Below are 17857 nucleotides of genomic sequence, written 5' to 3'. Positions count from 1 at the left end.
CTTTCCTGTCTTCTCACTATGTGGCCAAACCACTTCATCTTTGCCTCTAATATCCTTCCTTCCAGTGTGCGGGCTTTATTTCATGGAGTATGGACTGGTTGGATCTTCTGGTGGTCCAAGGCACTCTCAGAATTTTTCTCCAACACCACAGTTCAAAAGCATCTATCTTCCTTCGCTCAGCCATATTTATGGTCGAGCTCTCACATCCATAGGTTACTATGGGAAATACCATTACTTTAACTATGAGGACCTTCATTGCAGTGTGATGTCTCTTCTCTTCACTATTTTATCAATAAAGCCTCTCAATTGTCACCTGACCACCTTTCCAATCCTGACTTCTTACAAAGTACTTTGGAAGTAGCCTCAAGAGAACCAGCCTGCTGGTCCTGCAATTCACTGGACGCTGCCTTTCACCCACCTTCCAAACTCTCCTCCACCAAACAAAGGGAGGGGAGTGCTCTCTTCTCCATGTTTCCCTGAAGCGATGCCCTTTACTCTTACATCCCTACCTGCCTACAGTCCCCATCTAACAAGGAGAAATACCCCTGTAAAATATTTATTGGGTGGACCTACAAGTAACAGCTGTCTCTTCTGAGTTGATGCAAAACATGTTGCGGCCTCATATGGCACTTCAATGTTAGTGAGATCAGTTTTAACTAAGAGTTTACAAGAACTGTTCAAAAATATCAGCAGGAAGTTCAACTATAAATATGTGATATCCTGAAAAATTGTATGAAAAATTCTGTCATCTCTGGCTATTTATATGGAAATCTCAAAAATCACTGACTTCCTGTATTATGGTAAGATAGCAGAAGGATATGAATCATTTGTTGTTTTTTTTTTGCAGAAAACATAGATCCTGCAAAATGTCATTCTGGAGATCTACTTTTGATCTCCAGGCCAGACTGGGGATCTGGACAATGTCCATACATTTGCAAAGGAGAGATGTAATAATAATGGAAAGTTTTAATTATCCTGGCATTTGTTGAAGACAAACTCTGCCAAGAATAACAGGTCCAATACATTCCTCACTTGCCTTGTAGACTATTTCATGATCCAGAAGGTGGAAAAGGCAACAAGGGAACCAGCTATTTTAGATCTGATCCTAGCCAACCATAAGGTAGATGTAGTGGGTATCTTAGGTGGAAGTGACCATGTTTTCCAGTTTCTAGTGAAGGGGTCCTAAGTCGTATCATAAGGAAATATACTAAGGAAAATAACAAACATGTATTTGCTGCTTCCACAGATCTTTCTTCTTCTTTTTATTCCATTAACAGAAATAGCTTATGGAGAAAGTTACAGAATTCTGATTGTGCTGTCGCACGCTGGGCCTGTGCATAAGACTGTAGACAGGACATAAATTCTGTGTGCCCAACGGGACGCCAGGGCTGCCTCAGATTAAAGGCCCTTGGATTTCCTTAAAACAAAGTCTTTAGATTGCTTAAAGGTTCAACAAAGTTCTTTATTAAGGAAAACAAACAGGTACTTTAATGCTTTCTTAACAGTCTATTGGCTCTTGCAATCTTGTTCACTGGGAACAGGCACTATCTTCATAACTGTATACTAACTAATGGGGAAATCCTTAACTTCTAATCTGGGCAGTCTGTACTTGCCTCTGTTGGCGTGGAGCCCCTGCACCCGGTACCAACTGCGTCTGGCTTCCGCGAGCGACCCTTACCAAGCAGAGCTTTGTAGACTTCCAGGGGAAAAGAAGGAGTTCAGGTTTCAGTGATGGCTGGCTGAAGTCCTTCAGCAAAGGAGCTGTAAGGCTGTAAAATCCTCAGCCAAGCTGTGGGGGCTTTTCTCCCTGGCCAAGCTGTAGGCTGTATATCTCCCCGGCCAAGCCGTAAAGCTGTATGTCTCCCGGCCAAGCCGTAGAAGACGAAGCTTTCTACAGGAGCTCTTGGTATTATGTCCTGCATGGAAAGCTGCTCTGTGTGGACTGGCCCAAAATTGGCTCCTATTCCCTCCCAAAAGCCCAAAAAAGGAGGCGGTACCAGGGAACCTAACTATAATTGACAGGTGGCTTGCCCTATGATTGCAGCCAAAAGAAGCCACCTATCTGCAGAGTCCCTGAAACTTAGGACTATAACAAACATTAAATGCAAAGCAAACAAAATTGGAGCTCCTGGTGCAGTTGTACCTGCACACTGATATTGATTGTAGGCTATTGAGACTGATACATAAACTATACACTAAAACAGAAATGAGGGTCAGAGTTGGCAGAAATAGTTCTCTGACACAGGCTATTACAACAATACAGGGCTTAACAGAAGGATGCTTACAGGCTCCTGCTCTTTCGGTTTAGTGCCTTTTTAAAGCTAAAATTGATTCCCCTACACTACTATGTGCCTAAGATTTTTGTGGTCTATAGTTAAGCATCAAATGACTATGATAACAACTATAACAACCTAGAGATCTCTCCCACTTAATTTCATCTATGTGGCTGAAATGGGGAGACTGTGGGGAATTCCATTCTCCTAGTGCTTATTATTTGAGATCAAGGTCTACTGTGTGGTTTCTTGTCAAGGCCTTCACTCATTATTTTAGAAACCCGAGCAGTGCTCTAGGTATTACTCACTAAAATGCTGCCTTCCAATGGCTTCTACTTCTCATCTTGGGAGCATTATCAATGTTGTCAGCCTAAAAGTATTTCATTTTATTCCAGTGACAGTTCTAGCAGGTTGAATTCTGTTGCTAGCAATTTGTGAACTGCTTCCAAGTTTCCTGAAGGTTACGATGTAGGAAAAAAGCTTCATAATCACCCACAAATCAGTATTCATCTTCAAAGCAGTGATGAAAAAAATTTGAAAGGGACTGAAGTTTTTAAGCTGGGTGTCAGTGGGGGAATTGGCCACACAGCATGGCAAATCTGATGGGCAGCGAGGGGAAACATTGCCCTGAGCCCCGCATTGCTCGCTGCACCACTTTCCCCAACACATGGGGGAAAGCACTGCTGCCTGGCTTCCCTCCATTCTTCTGAATGAGAATAATGGAGGCTTCCTGTGTTCTCTGGTAAGTGTCCTAGTACACTGCCAGGACACTTTCTCTATGGAGCCCCTCTGGAAGCAGCTTTACATTGTATGATGGCATCCATCAAGGAAGCATCCGGGAAGCATCCTAGGGTGCTTCCTTTTGTCCATGTGATGAAGTGGTTGATACCTTCATTACATATAGCATTAACAACTCTTAAGTCAGATCTATAGCAATGCTTTCCTTCCTTTTTTCATATGCTTTGTAACCAGTTGCACTCTTTTTTGCATATTTTTCCATCTGGTTGTGGAACAGATATATCTTAAAAGCCTTAACTCATGTAAAATAAAAACTGAATTGCTTTTTTATTATTATTATTAAGGTTTTGGGTCCTATAGAGTTTTTTTTTTTTTTGGTCATGTTGGAGCAACTTGAGAAACTGCAAGTCGCTTCTGGTGTGAGAGAATTGGCCGTCTGGAAGGATGTTGCCCAGGGGACGCCCGGATGAATTGATGTTTTTATCATCCTTGTGGGAGGCTTCTCTCATGTCCCCGCATGAGGAGCTGGAGCTGATAGAGGGAGCTCATCCGCCTCGCCCCGGATTCGAACCTGTGACCTCTTGGTCTTCAGTACTGCTGGCACAGGGATTTAACCCACTGTGCCACCGGGGGCTCCACCCCATAGAGTAGAAATGTGGAATATAAAATAAAATAAATATATAAACAAATAAAATAAATATATAAACAATCTGGTTGCATTTAAAATGAGAGAGTAAATTATAAGAGTTGGAAGTACTCTCCAAAATCATTTAGTCCAACCCACTGCTAACTAGTCAGCCCCCCACATTCATGAGTGTGGCATTCACAGATTTGATTATTCATAGGTTTGCTGCTACCTCTTCTGAAACCTGAGACCTCTGCATGCACAGGTTTCAGAAGTGGTAGCATCAAACTTATGAATAATCAAATGGCAGCATTGGGCTTCGGAAGTATGCAACACCAACAACTGCCAGCAACTACTTCCTGAGACCCTGGGTTGCTATGTGAATGTCTGCAAAGCTGCCTCATGGTTCAAATGGGTGGAGCGCTAGTAGTCTACCTTGCCAACTTCCAGAAGCTCATGCAGTGGTGGGCATCCACATTTTCTTTGCAGGCCACTTTTCCCTTTCCAGGTCTTTAGAGAGAAGTAGGGCAACAATGCCTCCCTTGCCAACCACCCTGGTAACATGTGTAAGCTTCAGGTGGCAGTTGGAAATGCCTACTTCTACTGCTTGGTTCCCCCATCACTTCAGGAGAGTGAGAAGGATAAGTGAGATCAGGGCTTCTCCCAGGGCTGCCAACCCACCCACCCACCCAAGCTTGCCAGTTCATAGACTTCAGGGGAATTCATAGGAAGGTAAGTGGGGCTGTGATCGTTCATCCACCCTTTTCTCCTGGGTCTGTTTTATGAATGCACACAGGCCTGTAGCTGGGGGGTGGGGGGTGGGGGTGAGGGTTAGGGATTAGGGGTTCAACCCCCCCCCCCTGAAATTTTTCAAGTTAAAAAAAAACCTAGTTTACTCATGAATTTTAACTGGTTAACCAAATTAAGAGTCCCTCCAGAACTGCAAACACTATCTCAAGCAAATATTGACAATTTATTCACACTGTCATTACTTGCAGCAATAGCCGATGTAGTGAAGCAACCAAGTTGGGTGGGGGGGGGGGGGAGTGTTGAATGCTCTCATTAAGGAGGCCAGACTTGGTGGAGGTGGTTGACAGGGGCGGAGCTGCAGGCTATTGAAGGAGCTGTGCTCTTTGCTTCAGCATGATCCTAACCCCCCCCCCCCATTTTCAAACCCCACCCCGATTTTTCAAACCCCCTCCCAAATTTTCAACCCTCCCCAAAACAAATTTCTGGCTACGGCCCTGAACGCACAGGTATAAGCCCAGGCCCTAGCCCCTGTGAATATGGTGGGCTAACTTTACAACCTGCCAGATAGATGGTTTGTTGTATGTACAGGAATGCTAGATTCAATTTATGGTAACCTTATGAATGAGAGATATCCAAAACTGAATTATTATCAGTTCTCCTCAATCTCAGGGCCACAGCTTCCTTACTGAATCAATTCTACTTTTTCTACTGTTTTCCACTTTGCAGTATGTGTAATGTTTCATGTCATTTCATAAGACATCCAAAGTACGACAGTCTCATTTGAGTCATATTGGTTTCTAGAGAAAGTTCAGACTTGATTTGTACTAGGTCCCATTTATTTGTCTATTTAGCAATCCGTAGTATCCATATAAATCTTCTTCAGCATCACCATATTTCCAATTAGTAGATTTTCTCCCTACAGCTTACTTCACTGTCCAGCTCTCACAACTTCACATCAACATGAACAATATAACTGCAATCCTGATTTTAGTGCTCAATGATATAATTTCGTACCTTCAGGATGTTGTTGAGTTTCTTCATAGTTTCCCTTACAAGTCCTAGAACCTTTTCACACAGGGTTTTTTTTTTGCCCCTTTTCCCAATTGTTGACAGGTCCTGTCAAGCGTCATCAGACGATGCTGGCTTTGCCCTGCCCACAATCCTCCCAAAGTGGAGAGGAAGCATCACAAGATGCTTCCTCCTCCACGAATGAGGGAAAGTGTTTGTTTTTTTTTTTTGGGTAGGTCTGATGGAATTACCTACATTTTCCTCTCCTTTTCTCCATATGATGGGGGAAAGGGCAATGGGGCCACACGCGTTGCTGCCCTTTCGCCAATCTGATGGGGACAGGGTGCCTTGTTCCATCCCTACGATATGATGGGGAAAGAGGGAGGATGCATGGGGCACCACAAGGTGCTCCATGTATTTACTTTTTTGCCGGCACAACGGCACGCTGTGGAAAGACATCACTAGTCTTATTATTTCTTGACTGCAGTCTTTACTTGGATTAATGACTGAACCAAGAAACTGGAAATCATTCACTATCAGAGCCTTCACTGTCTACTTTAAAGTTACATATTTAAATAATCTGTGGCCATTATTTTCGTTTTTTAATATTTAACTGTAGAGCTCTTCCTGACTTTCTTTAGCAGTTTAAGTTTTTATTGTTTTCTGTAAGTAAAAAAAAAAATCTTAAAATTTTAATATTCTTATCTCTGATTTTCATATCTTCCTCTGAGTTGAATCCTGCTTTGCATATGATAAATTCAATATGAAAATTCAGCATACAAAAGTGAGTCACATAGGGCAAGAGGGATCGGGAAGACAAACAGTATTTATGTGGATGTGCAGGAAGATACTGATCTTGCCTGAGAATGTGGTTAGCTATACTTGCAGCAAGTTCAACTTAGTGGACCTCTTGAAAGAGAAGGTCCCATGTATCCACACCCCAACATACTAGGGAGGGAGAGGTTGTCTTGGGCCCAGCAGAGCAGGCTGTAAGAGCTATAACCTATTTCTGAAAAATAGATCAAACAGGAAAGAAGGCGTAGCACTGTATATCAAGAATGTTTACACCTGTGAATAGATCCATGGTGCAAATCCTTGAAGCTAGGTTGAGAGTATCTGGATAAAAACTGAGGGTGAAAGATGTCATTTTGGGGGTCAACTGAAGACCTCCAAGCCAGACTGAGGACCTGGGCACATTCCTAGAAGAGATGACCACACATTCAGAAAGGAGAGATGTAGTAGTAACGGGAGATGTTAACTATCCTGGTGTTTGCTGGAAGACAAACTCTGCCAAGAGTGCCAGGTTCAACAAATTTCTCACTTGCCTTGTAAACAATTTAATGGACTAGAAGGTGAAAGAGCAACAAAGGGACCAGCTATTTTAGAGGCAGTACAGGAATACCTAGCTAACCTACATGAATTCAAATCTCCAGGGAAGCACATAGCCAAGGAGACTTTTAAAGGTTCAAACCATCCCTGAATATTTTCAGGTTAAAAATAAACTTGGTTTACTCATTCATTTTAACTGGGAAACCAAACCCCCATGCTAAGTCTATGAAAAGAAAAAATAAGACTCAACCAAATTTTGATAATTTATTCACGGTATCGTTACTGGGCTGAACTTGTAATCCCTGTGTGGATAGGGTTATGATGGAGCTGCTAATATGAGTGATCACACCTCCTTCCCACATCCATTAGGATGTCCCAGTTACATCGGGATGTCCCATCTCCGACATTGGCACGTGTCACGTCTGGCATAGTGATGGGCTGTCTTCATCAAGACATTCCATCACCGTTGTTGGGACATCCCCCCTCTCCATTGGGATGTCCCGTCTCTGATGTCGGGACATCTCACCTTCATTGGGAATCTTACCTCAGTCGAAATGTCCCACCTACTCCCCTTATGGAGAGAAGGGCGGGTAGAAATGTACGAAATAAATAATAAATACTTAGTAACACAAAATCATAGATATGATGGGCCCCCTCCATCGAGATGTCCTGCATCTATACTTGTGCCGTTACACCCAGATGCTTTATAAAACAAACTATGATGTGCTGTCCCTATGTCTGGGCAAACCGCTGGGGCTTTCTGGAGAAAATTGAGATAATTAACAATGGAGTCTATTGCGAGTTCTAAACATCAAAAAGGATATTTATTTCAAAGTCTTGTAGACTTGGTCCAGTTCTTTCAAAGTTGCAATCAAACAGTCAATAGATAAAATCAAACAGATATTCCTTCTCCAAGAGGTGAAGGGTCCAGGAATCCCTCACCCTAATCCAGAGCCCTTATCTATAGAAATAACCAATCTTTCTCTAACTATCTAGGTTCCAGACTAGCCTTGGAGAAAAGGCAATATGGCCTATCTCCCTATAAACTCTATAAAACTCAATTCTATTCTATCTATGACTCAATTTGGCTTCTCTCAATTATCTAACTATGATATCTCAATTACACTTATCTCAACTCTCAATTGTTCTTAATTTAGCTTACCTAACTGTAACTCAATTAAGCTTAACTCAATCGTTTTTGTGGTGGTTTTTTCTGAGCTACCTTTTTTGGCCTTCAGCACATCCAATTCTTCCTTAAGACTGAAGGGGCAGGGAGACCTCCAAAATGGATGCTTCTACCCTGGAAGCAGGGGCGGGCCCAAAGAACTACTTTTTGGCCAATCATTGCAGAGAGCCTGTAAACGGGCTTTCCTGCCTCTGGTTGCGAACCTTTTAGGCCTTGCAAAGGCTGCAGCAGCTTCCAAGAGAAAGGCAAGGGGCAACCAATTTAAGCAACCCAAAAAGGCAATAAACCCAGTCTCCTGGGAGACGGAACAATAGTGATAGGGCATCTTAGTGATGGGCTGCCTATCTCAGACATCGGGAGTCTTGCCTCTGTTGGGGGTGTCACACCTCCTTTGGGAGTCCCACACACATTGGCACATCCTGTCTCCGACATTGTGACATCCCATCTCTGACATCGGGACATCCCACACCTGTCAGAACGTCCCACCTCCATTGAGACTCCCCATCTCCAACATCAGGACGTCCCACCTCCATCGTGTCATTGGGACATCCCATCTCCGTCGGGATGTCCCACCTTTGTTGGGTTGTACTGGCTCCATCATGACATCATTGGCTGCATCGTGATGGGTAATGGGTTAAACCCTTGTGCCAGCAGGGCTGCTGACCGACAGGTTGGAGGTGTGAATCCAGGGAGAGTGGGGAGCTCCCTCTGTCAGCTCCCGCTCCCCATGCGGGGACATGAGAGAAGCATCAAATATCCGGGCATCTTCTGGGCAATGTCCTTGAAGACAACCAATTCTCTCACACCAGAAGTGACTTCCAGTTTCTCAGTTTCTCAATTATCACAGCCACTCATGTGGATAATTTTGGTATCTTGGATTGTGGATTTTCAGATCAGGGATTTTAACCTTGCCAGAGGTTTACATTTCCAGCTATAGATAGCACCCTCCTTCATGAAAGTCACCACTTCACCATGTAGCATGATTTTTCTAGAGTCACAGAGGATATTTTGGGCAATAAAACAGCTTCTGATGCTATGTGAGCTCTAAGAGCATATTGGGTCTACAAAGTGTCTAGCAAGGCAATGCTCCATCTGGTGGCAAGGAAAGTGTCATTGGTCTGTATGTGCAATGCACTGCAATGTCAGGATGGGATAAAAGAAATGAGGAGGAAAAAGGAGAAAGGGTGTGGTGAAACAGGACCACTCCTATGCTACCCCTAGCCACTACCACTATGAAAAGAACCATATCAATCATTTAGCATGGGAACAAGTCACAGGAATTGGTTGAGCAAAGAAAGGAGACTTCATACCCAAGTATGAAAAGCAAGTTCAATTCAGTATGAGTTCATATGATCAAAAAGCAAAATCTGTAGCAGAAATATTCAAGAATATGTGAAAAATACCTCTGTAAATCTAACCACAATTCACAAATTAACATAGAGCTAACTGTTTATTCATGAGTAAACAAAGTAGATAATGGATTGAAACAACTTTACTGCTGTCTTCTAGTTCCCTTAGATCAGGGCTTCTGACTTTTTCCACTTGTGACACCTTTCTACCTGATAATTTTTATGTGATATATAGGTATACAAAATGTATATAAAATAAAAAAATAATGATAATAAATCAGCATTTGCCAATCTTGCTAAATAGGTTGTTTAGAACTGCAAAACTACAGCTGCTTTCCATTGATACTAGTACTTAGTTTAAGGGAGATAGCAAATGGAGAAGAAATTCTGTCTAAAATCTAATATTAGTTTATCTTGTTATATTAGCCAATTTTTTCTTTGATCAAGTAGTTCATGATCAAAGTATTCAAAATCTTGAATATTTTTCATTTTGTGCATATAGTGCTATGAATTATTTCTATCTAGAAATGTTTACACATTCCCTTGTTTTGTCTTTAATACATGTTTCCATAGTTCAGCCTCCAAATTCTCTGTCTGTTTTCCCAGACCAGGGGAAAGAAAGAGGAAATGTTTTTAAAAACATTTTTGGTGAATTTTTAAACATCAGAAACAAGATACAATAAATTTTCTGAAATTAAAAAAGTGGTCTGTTCTAGAATATGATGAGTAGAAAATAAAATATTTTCTGTGGCATGTTTGAATGTTCATGTATCTTAGTAGTCCATAATTACATAAAATATTGTTTATATTTTCATACCTGTTTTATCTATGGTTAATTTGACAACCTGCCAAGCAAAAGGTTAAGAATAGCAGTAGTCTTTTCACCTGATGTCAGTTGTGTAAATAATGTGTATATGGGGAGCCCGCGGTGGCGCAGTGGGTTAAACCCCTGTGCTGGCAGGACTGAAGACCGACAGGTCACAAGTTCAAATCCTGGGAGAGGCGGATGAGCTCCCTCTATCAGCTCCAGCTCTTCATGCGGGAACATGAGAGAAGCCTCCCACATGGATGATAAAAACATCAAATCATCCAGGCGTCCCCTGGGCAACGTCCTTGCAGACGGCCAATTCTCTCACACCAGAAGCAACTTGCTCCTGACACGACAAAAAAAAAGTATATGGCCTACTAATTTGTTTGTAGCATACTACCTCACTATAATACATTTGTCCTCTAATTTACCTTGAATAAAAATGTTTGAAACTGCATCATGTGGCAGTAATAGATGTGGCCTGATTTTGAGCATCCGGTGGTGCAGTGGGTTAAACTGCTGAGCTGCTGAACTTGCTGATTGAAAGGCTGATGGTTTGTATCCAGGGAGTGGGGTGAGTTCCCACTCCCTGGATACAACCAGGGAGCTCAGCTTCTGCCAACGTAGCAGTTTGAAAACATGCAGATGTGAGTAGATCAATAGGTACCACTCTGGTGGGAAGGTAACGGTGCACCATGCAGTCATGCTGGCCACATGACCTTGGAGGTGTCTACGGACAATGTCGGCTCTTTGACTTAGAAATGGAGATGAACACCAACCCCCAGAGTTGGACACAAGGAGAAACCTTTACCTTTAGTGTAGTAAGATTATCTCAAGATTTGCCATTCGAATAGTTTTTAAAACTATATATTTCTCTGAGGGGGAGCCAACTCTGTTTCTCTGAGGGGGAGCCAACTCTATGGTTAACATAAACATTTTCTTTTAATGGAAATAACCATACAGATCAAGGGTCCCCAAAGTAAAGCCCAGGGGCTGGATGTGGCCCTCCAAGGTCATTTACCTGGTTCCTGCCCTTAACTTAAGACTTTGGGTTGCCTGAAGTCTGAAGCGAATTGAAGGCACACAGCAACAACAGTCCTAATTAACTTCACTATCTCATCAGCCAAAACCAGACCCACACTTCCTAATGAAAAACCGGTAAGTTTATATTGGGAAAATTGTGCTTTGTTTTAAATATTGTATTGTTACACCATGGTTTTTGCACTTCAAATAAGATATGTGCAGTGTGATTAGAAATTCATTCATTTTTTTTCAAAGTCCAGCCTTCCAACAGTCTGTGGGACCAGCCCTCAGCTTTAAAAGTTTTGAGGATCTCTGATATAGAAAGTAAACAGTACCTTCAACTTGCATGATTCTCTGACTCCTTTGCAAAATTCTGCCAAAGCTCAAGAGCACTCCCTGCAGTCCTAGAACAATAAATACAAACCATGTTAACAGATCCCTCCTTTCCTCTCATCATCCACTCAAGTCCTGCTCCCTCCTTCCTCTCTCAAGAGAACTACCATATTCAAAGCTGTTGCTCCCCCTTATGTCCTCTTTCTTAATAACTATATATTTTGGTACTGTTTAAAAGACCATAGCCAATCATTCAACAAGATGGTTATAACAATTATAAAACTTTATTTATATCCCACCCCATCTCTTTAGGGGACTCAGAGCTGCTTGCAGCAATGTGGACAATAAAACAATAAAAAATACCAAAACAAATAACCAAATTAAATCAACAAAACTAACAATACAAAACTGATACAAAATGAACCAAAACATATTAAATTAACACAACCATTTCTGCATTAACTATTTTAACTGTGAAAAACTCATACATGCCATTAACCACAAGAGTCGGTTTGTTCTTTCATTTCAAAATGGCATCTCAGGTAATGTAACATTGCACACAAAGTATTCATGATTTCGTTTCTTGTCTAACACTTTATTCAATGATGAAGGCAGATTGGACAAAGGTTCAGTCTTCTCTGTCACTTTAATTTAAGGGTGCATTTGATATACACATCTTGAGACTAACACAGTTTTTCTGCCTCCTCCGTTGTATGTGCTAGTTTTGCCCTTTTGGTATTATAATTCTTATTATTTAACTAGCTATCCCCAGCAACACATTGCTGTGACCCAGTCTGGTGATCTGGGAAATAAAGTAACGAGAAAGTGTTGGTTTCTAATATATGCAATTTCTTTCTGCTTGTGGGTAAACAGTATTTATTGCAGTATGTCAGTGCTGATGTAGAGATTGGTTTGCCTACTCTGGAATATGCAACATATAACTGTCCTTCTTTAGGGGTCCCTTCCAAATCTATGATACTATATCTCTCTCTGTGTGTGAATCATATATATCTATATCTATGACTGGGTGGCTCTTTGTCAGGAGGGTTTATGTTTTCTTGCCCTGGTGAAGGGAGTTGGACTGGCTGGCCTTAAGTATTTTCTGTTGGTCTTGGGGGTTCTGTGTGAGAAGTTTGCCCTAATTCTGTAATTGGTGGGATTCAGAATGCTCTTTGATTGTAGGTGAACTATACATCCCAGTAACTACAACTCCCCAATGCCAATTGCTATTTTCCCCAAACTCCATCTGTGTTCCTAGTTGGGCATATGGAATATTCGTGCCAAGTTTGGTCTAGATCCTTCCTTGTTTGAGTCCACAGTGCTCTCTGGATGTAGGTGAACTACAACTCCCAAACTCAAGGTCAATGCCCACCAAACCCTTCTAGTGTTTTCTGTTGATCATGGGAGTCCTGTGTGCCAAGTTTGGTTCAGTTCCATCATTGGTGCAGTTCTGAATGCTCTTTGATTTTAGGTGAACTATAAATCCCAGCAACTACAACTCCCAAATGACAAAATCAAATTTTTTGAGTTGATGGTCATTCCTTGGGTTAGTAGGTGTCTTGTGGCCAAATTTGGTGTCAATTTGTTCAGTGGTTTTTGCGTTATGTTAATCCCACAAATCAACATGACATTTTTATTTATATAGTTTTATATCCTGCCTTTCTCCCAATGTGGGATCAATGGTGGAATATAACACACAAAACAATTAAAAAGCTGTTAATGCTGCATTTCTATATAAAAACAAGTGGAAAAGGTTGAAAAGAACATTACAAACAACATGAAATGATGCTTAAATACATAATAAAATAAAACCACTACTCCCATCATCAAAAACGACTCACAAGATTTGCCTTTAGATTGGAGCAGCTGTTTTCTGTATCAATTTATTATCAGTTTATTTGCCCTCATCCAGTCCACTATTGACATGAATTAGATATTCTAGATACTCTAGGACAGGCACGGGCAAACTTTACCTGCCAGGTATTTTGGATTTCAACTCGCACAATTTCTAACAGCCAGTAAGATAGTTGAACAGATTAGAGAGATGGGCCAAAACTAGCAAAATGAAGTTGAACAGTGACAAATGCAAGATACTCCACTTAGGCAGAAAAAATGAAATGCAAAGATACAGAATGGAGGATGTGTGGCTTGAGAGCAGTACGTGTGAAAAAGATCTTGGAGTCCTCGCGGACAACATGTTAAACATGAGCCAACAATGTGATGCGGCGGCAAAAAAAAAGCCATTGGGATTTTGGCCTGCATCAATAGGCGTCTAGTGTCTAGATCCAGGGAAGTTATGCTACCCCTTGATTCTGCCTTGGTTAGACCACATCTGGAATACTGTGTCCAATTCTGGGCAACACAATTGAAGAGAGATATTGACAAGCTGGAATGTGTCCAGATGAGGGTGACTAAAATGATCAGGGGTCTGGACAGGCCCGTAGCCAGGATTTCGTTTCGGGGGGGCTGAGTTTCGGGGGGGGGGGCTGAGTCTGAGTGAAAGAGGGTCTAGCCTAGCAAACCTTTTGTATTGTTACCCCAATACCTCCATGCATATGGGATATATTGAGTATGGTGATCAGATCATGATATGAATAAACATAACAGTTTAAATAATGCACCAGTAAGGCCTTTTCGCGAACCACCATGAGAATTTCGGGGGGGGGGGGCTGAAGCCCCTCAAGCCCCCCCCCTCCCCCGGGCTACATGCCTGGGTCTGGAGAACAAGCCCTATGAGGAGTGGCTTAAAGAGCTGGGCATGTTTAGCCTGAAGAAGAGAAGGCTGAGAGGAGATATGATAGCCATGTATAAATATGTGAGAGGATAGGGAGAAGGGAGCTGCCCTGGAGACTAGGACACAGAACAATGGAAAGGAGAAAGGAGATTCCACCTGAACATTAGGAAGAACTTCCTGACTGTGAGAGCCATTCAGCAGTGGAACTCTCTGCCCCAGAGTGTGGTGGAGCTCCTTCTTTGGAAGCTTTTAAACAGAGGCTGGATGGCCATCTGTCAGGGGTGCTTTGAATGCAATTTTCCTGCTTCTTGGCAGAATGGAGTTGGACTGGATGGTCCATGAGGTCTCTTCCAACTGTATGATTCTGTGTTCTAGCCGTTTATTCTCTTTTCTTGCGTCTCTCCCCAGGATGAGATTCAATGAGACCTCCTCAACCTGAGGCTCTCCAGCTGTTCGGGCCTCCAACTCCCGTCATTCCTGGCCATTGAGTAAGCTGGCAGGGGCTTCTGGGAGTTGAAGGCCCGAACAGCTGGAGGGCGACAGGTTGCGGAGGCCGGGATGAGGATGGCGCCAGGGCAGAGGGGAGACTGTGAGGAGAGAGAGAGGGGAGGCGGGGGAGGGAAGGAGAGAGCGCGAGCAGAAGCCTCCCTTTCGACCTCCTCGCGCGCCCTTCCTCCCTCCCGCCCGTCTCGCGCTCGTTCTGACGGCGCGCGCCTCGGACCATGCTGGACGCCGTGAAGATGGGGCAGCCGCTTTCGCCGAGGATCCCGCTCTCCTCCTCCTCCTCCTCTTCCTCGTTGGGTGAGTGCCTTGCGTCCCTGGACAGGGCAGCCTCCCTTGCCACCCTCCCTTGAACAGGAAGATTCCACCGAAACTTTAGGAAGAACTTGATAGGAAGATAGGATAACTTGGATGGCTATCTGTCACAAGCGCTTGGATTGTGTTGTTGTAAGTTTTCCGGGCTGCATGGCCATGTTTCAGAAGCATTCTCTCCTGACGTTTCGCCTGCTTCTATGGCAGGCATCCTCAGAGGTTGTGAGGTCTGTTGGAAACTAGGAAAATTGGGTTTATATATCTTTGGAATATCCAGGGTGGGAGAAAGAACTCTTGTCTGGTGGAGGTAGGTGTGAATGTTTCAATTGGCCACCTTGATTAGCATTGAATGGCAAAGCAGTTTCAAGCTCTGGCTTCTTACTGCCTGGGGGAATTCTTTATTGGGAGGTCATTAACTGGCCCTGATTGTTTCTTGTCTGGAATTCCCCTGTTTTGGGTGTTGTTTATTTATTGTTATGATTTTAGATTCTAGGAAAATGGGGTTTATATATTTGTGAAATGTCCAGAGTGGGAGAAAGAACTCTTGTCTGTTGGAGGTAGGTGTGAATGTTTCAACTGACCGCCTTGATTAGCATTGAATGGCAAAGCAGTTTCAAGGTCTGGCTTCTTACTGCTTTGGGAAATCAATTGTTGGGAGGTGATTAGTTGCCCCTGATTGTTTCTTGTCTGGAATTCCCCTGTTTTGGGGCATTGTTCTTTATTTACTGTTATGATTTTATATTTTTTAAAGCACTAACAGCCAGATTTTGTTCATTTTCATGGTTTCCTCCTTTCTGTTGAAATTCTCCACATGCTTGTGGATTTCAGTGGCTTCCCTGTGTAGTCTGGCATGGTGGTTGTGAGAGTGGTCCAGCATTTCTGTGTTCTCTGATAATATTCTCTGATAATAAGGTTTGTGTTTTCCTGCATGGCAGGGTTTGACTGGAGAGCTGGGGGGGGGGGGGGGGGGGCTCTTCCAACTCTACGATTCTATGAGTAATGATCCTTACAATTTGGAAAAGTAATTGTCAAAACAGTTCTCTTTTTTTAATTTATTGCAGGTACTCCCATTTAGTTGCACCCTTTTTTCACAATAACTTTAGTCAATTTTGGTTTTTGGTTTTATTCACGTTTTATTTTCTCTTGGGACCGGTTTATTTGTCTTTTTAGCCCTCCCAGGTTACCCACAGAGCTCTTTCCCAAGTTTGCATCGCGTGGATTTTCTTCCTAACCGCTTTCCTCGCTGTCCAGTTTTCACGAGGATAGGCAGAAAGGGGAAAGATGAGAACATGGACAAGCCTTGCTTTAGTATTGAAGGATCCACACCTATTAAATATTACCTTCCACACAGCTGAATAAAATCCCACATTATCTGCTTTGAACTGGGATATATGGCAGTGTGGACTCAGATCACCCAGGGCCCTTCCATACAGCCTTATATCCCAGAATATCAAGGCAGAACATCCCACAATAGCTGCTTTGAACTGGGATATATGGCAGTGTGGACTCAGATCACCCAGGGCCCTTCCATACAGCCTTATATCCCAGGATATCAAGGCAGAAAATCTCACAATATCTGCTTTGAACTGGGATATATGGCAGTGTGGACTCAGATCACCCAGGGCCCTTCCACACAGCCTTATATCCCAGAATATCAAGGCAGAACATCCCACAATAGCTGCTTTGAACTGGGTTATCTGAGTCCACACTCAGATAATGTGGGATGTCCTGCCTTGATATCCTGGGATATAGGGCTGTGTGGAAGGGCCCTGAGAGATATTTATAATGCCATGAATCAAAGAATCAAAGCATGAAGTGGGGGGTGTAGGCAGAGATGTGATTAATAATGCAATTAATTAGCCGGTCTGAGTCCCTCTACGGAGGTAGAGGGATAGAAAAGGGATAGAAAAGATCGGGATAGAAAAGTTTTGATTAATTAATTAATTATTAATAATTAATAATAATTAATAATGCAATTAATAGAAGCCCAAATCCTTTTGACAGCGTGTCACTGACTGTATGTTGTCTGCTATCGGTATTTCAGCCCCCCCCCCCCCCCCAACTGTTATTCTATTTGCATCCCGAGACTCATTTGGAAGGAAGAGAAAAACACGGAGTATAACAAACGTGTGGAAATAAAGGGGGTATAAATCCACTTCAGCATAATAGGCTGAATCCCATGATCACCAGCAATGTCAATTGACGCTCAAATATCCAGGAGGATCAATAAAGACTCGCTTCTTTTGACAAACTTCTGGTGCAGCTTTTTTTCCCCCCGTGTCAGGAGCGACTTGAGAAACTACAAGTCGCATCTGATGTGAGAGAATTGGCCGTCTTCAAGGACGTCACCCAGGGCACCCCTGGATGTTTTGATGTTGTACCATCCTTGTGGGAGGCTTCTCTGATGTCACTGCATGGGGAGCTGGAGCTGACAGAGGGAGATCATCCGCACTCTCCCCGGATTCGAACCACAGTCCTGCCGGCACAAGGGATAACCTCATTGCGCCACCGGGAGGCTCTTAGTGCAGGTCATCTACCAAGACATGGAGCCCCCGGTGGCGAAGTGGGTTAAACCCCCATGCCGGCAGGATTGAAGACCGACAGGTCGCAGGTTCGAATCTGGGGAGAGGCGGATGAGCTCCCTCTATCAGCTCCAGCTCCTCATGCGGGGACATGAGAGAAGCCTCCCACAAGGATGATAAAAACATCAAATCATCCGGGCGTCCCCTGGGCAACGTCCTTGTAGACGGCCAATTCTCTCACACCAGAAGCGACTTGCAGTTTCTCAGGTCGCTCCTGACACGACCAAAAAAAAAAAAAAATCTACCAAGACTGCATCTACATCTACACCCATCAAGACTGGATCTAACATATCTCAGGATCTGATC

General features: G+C 43.1%; 1 protein-coding gene across 1 annotated transcript in view; it reads left to right on the top strand.

The window, feature by feature from the left end:
* Positions 1 to 14875: 14875 nt before the first annotated feature.
* Positions 14876 to 17857, top strand: part of LMX1A (LIM homeobox transcription factor 1 alpha) — a 40172-nt gene continuing 37190 nt past the window's right edge. The window contains exon 1 of the mRNA XM_067467049.1: positions 14876 to 14952. Coding sequence (XP_067323150.1) covers positions 14879 to 14952 — 74 coding nt within the window. The 5' untranslated portion in view covers positions 14876 to 14878. The remainder of the gene's footprint in view (positions 14953 to 17857) is intronic.

The sequence above is a fragment of the Anolis sagrei genome, chromosome 4, assembly GCF_037176765.1.
Source record: "Anolis sagrei isolate rAnoSag1 chromosome 4, rAnoSag1.mat, whole genome shotgun sequence".
NCBI classification, from domain to species: domain Eukaryota; kingdom Metazoa; phylum Chordata; class Lepidosauria; order Squamata; family Dactyloidae; genus Anolis; species Anolis sagrei.
Note: the sequence above shows the minus strand (reverse complement) of the source record. Positions and strands in the feature narration are given on the sequence as shown.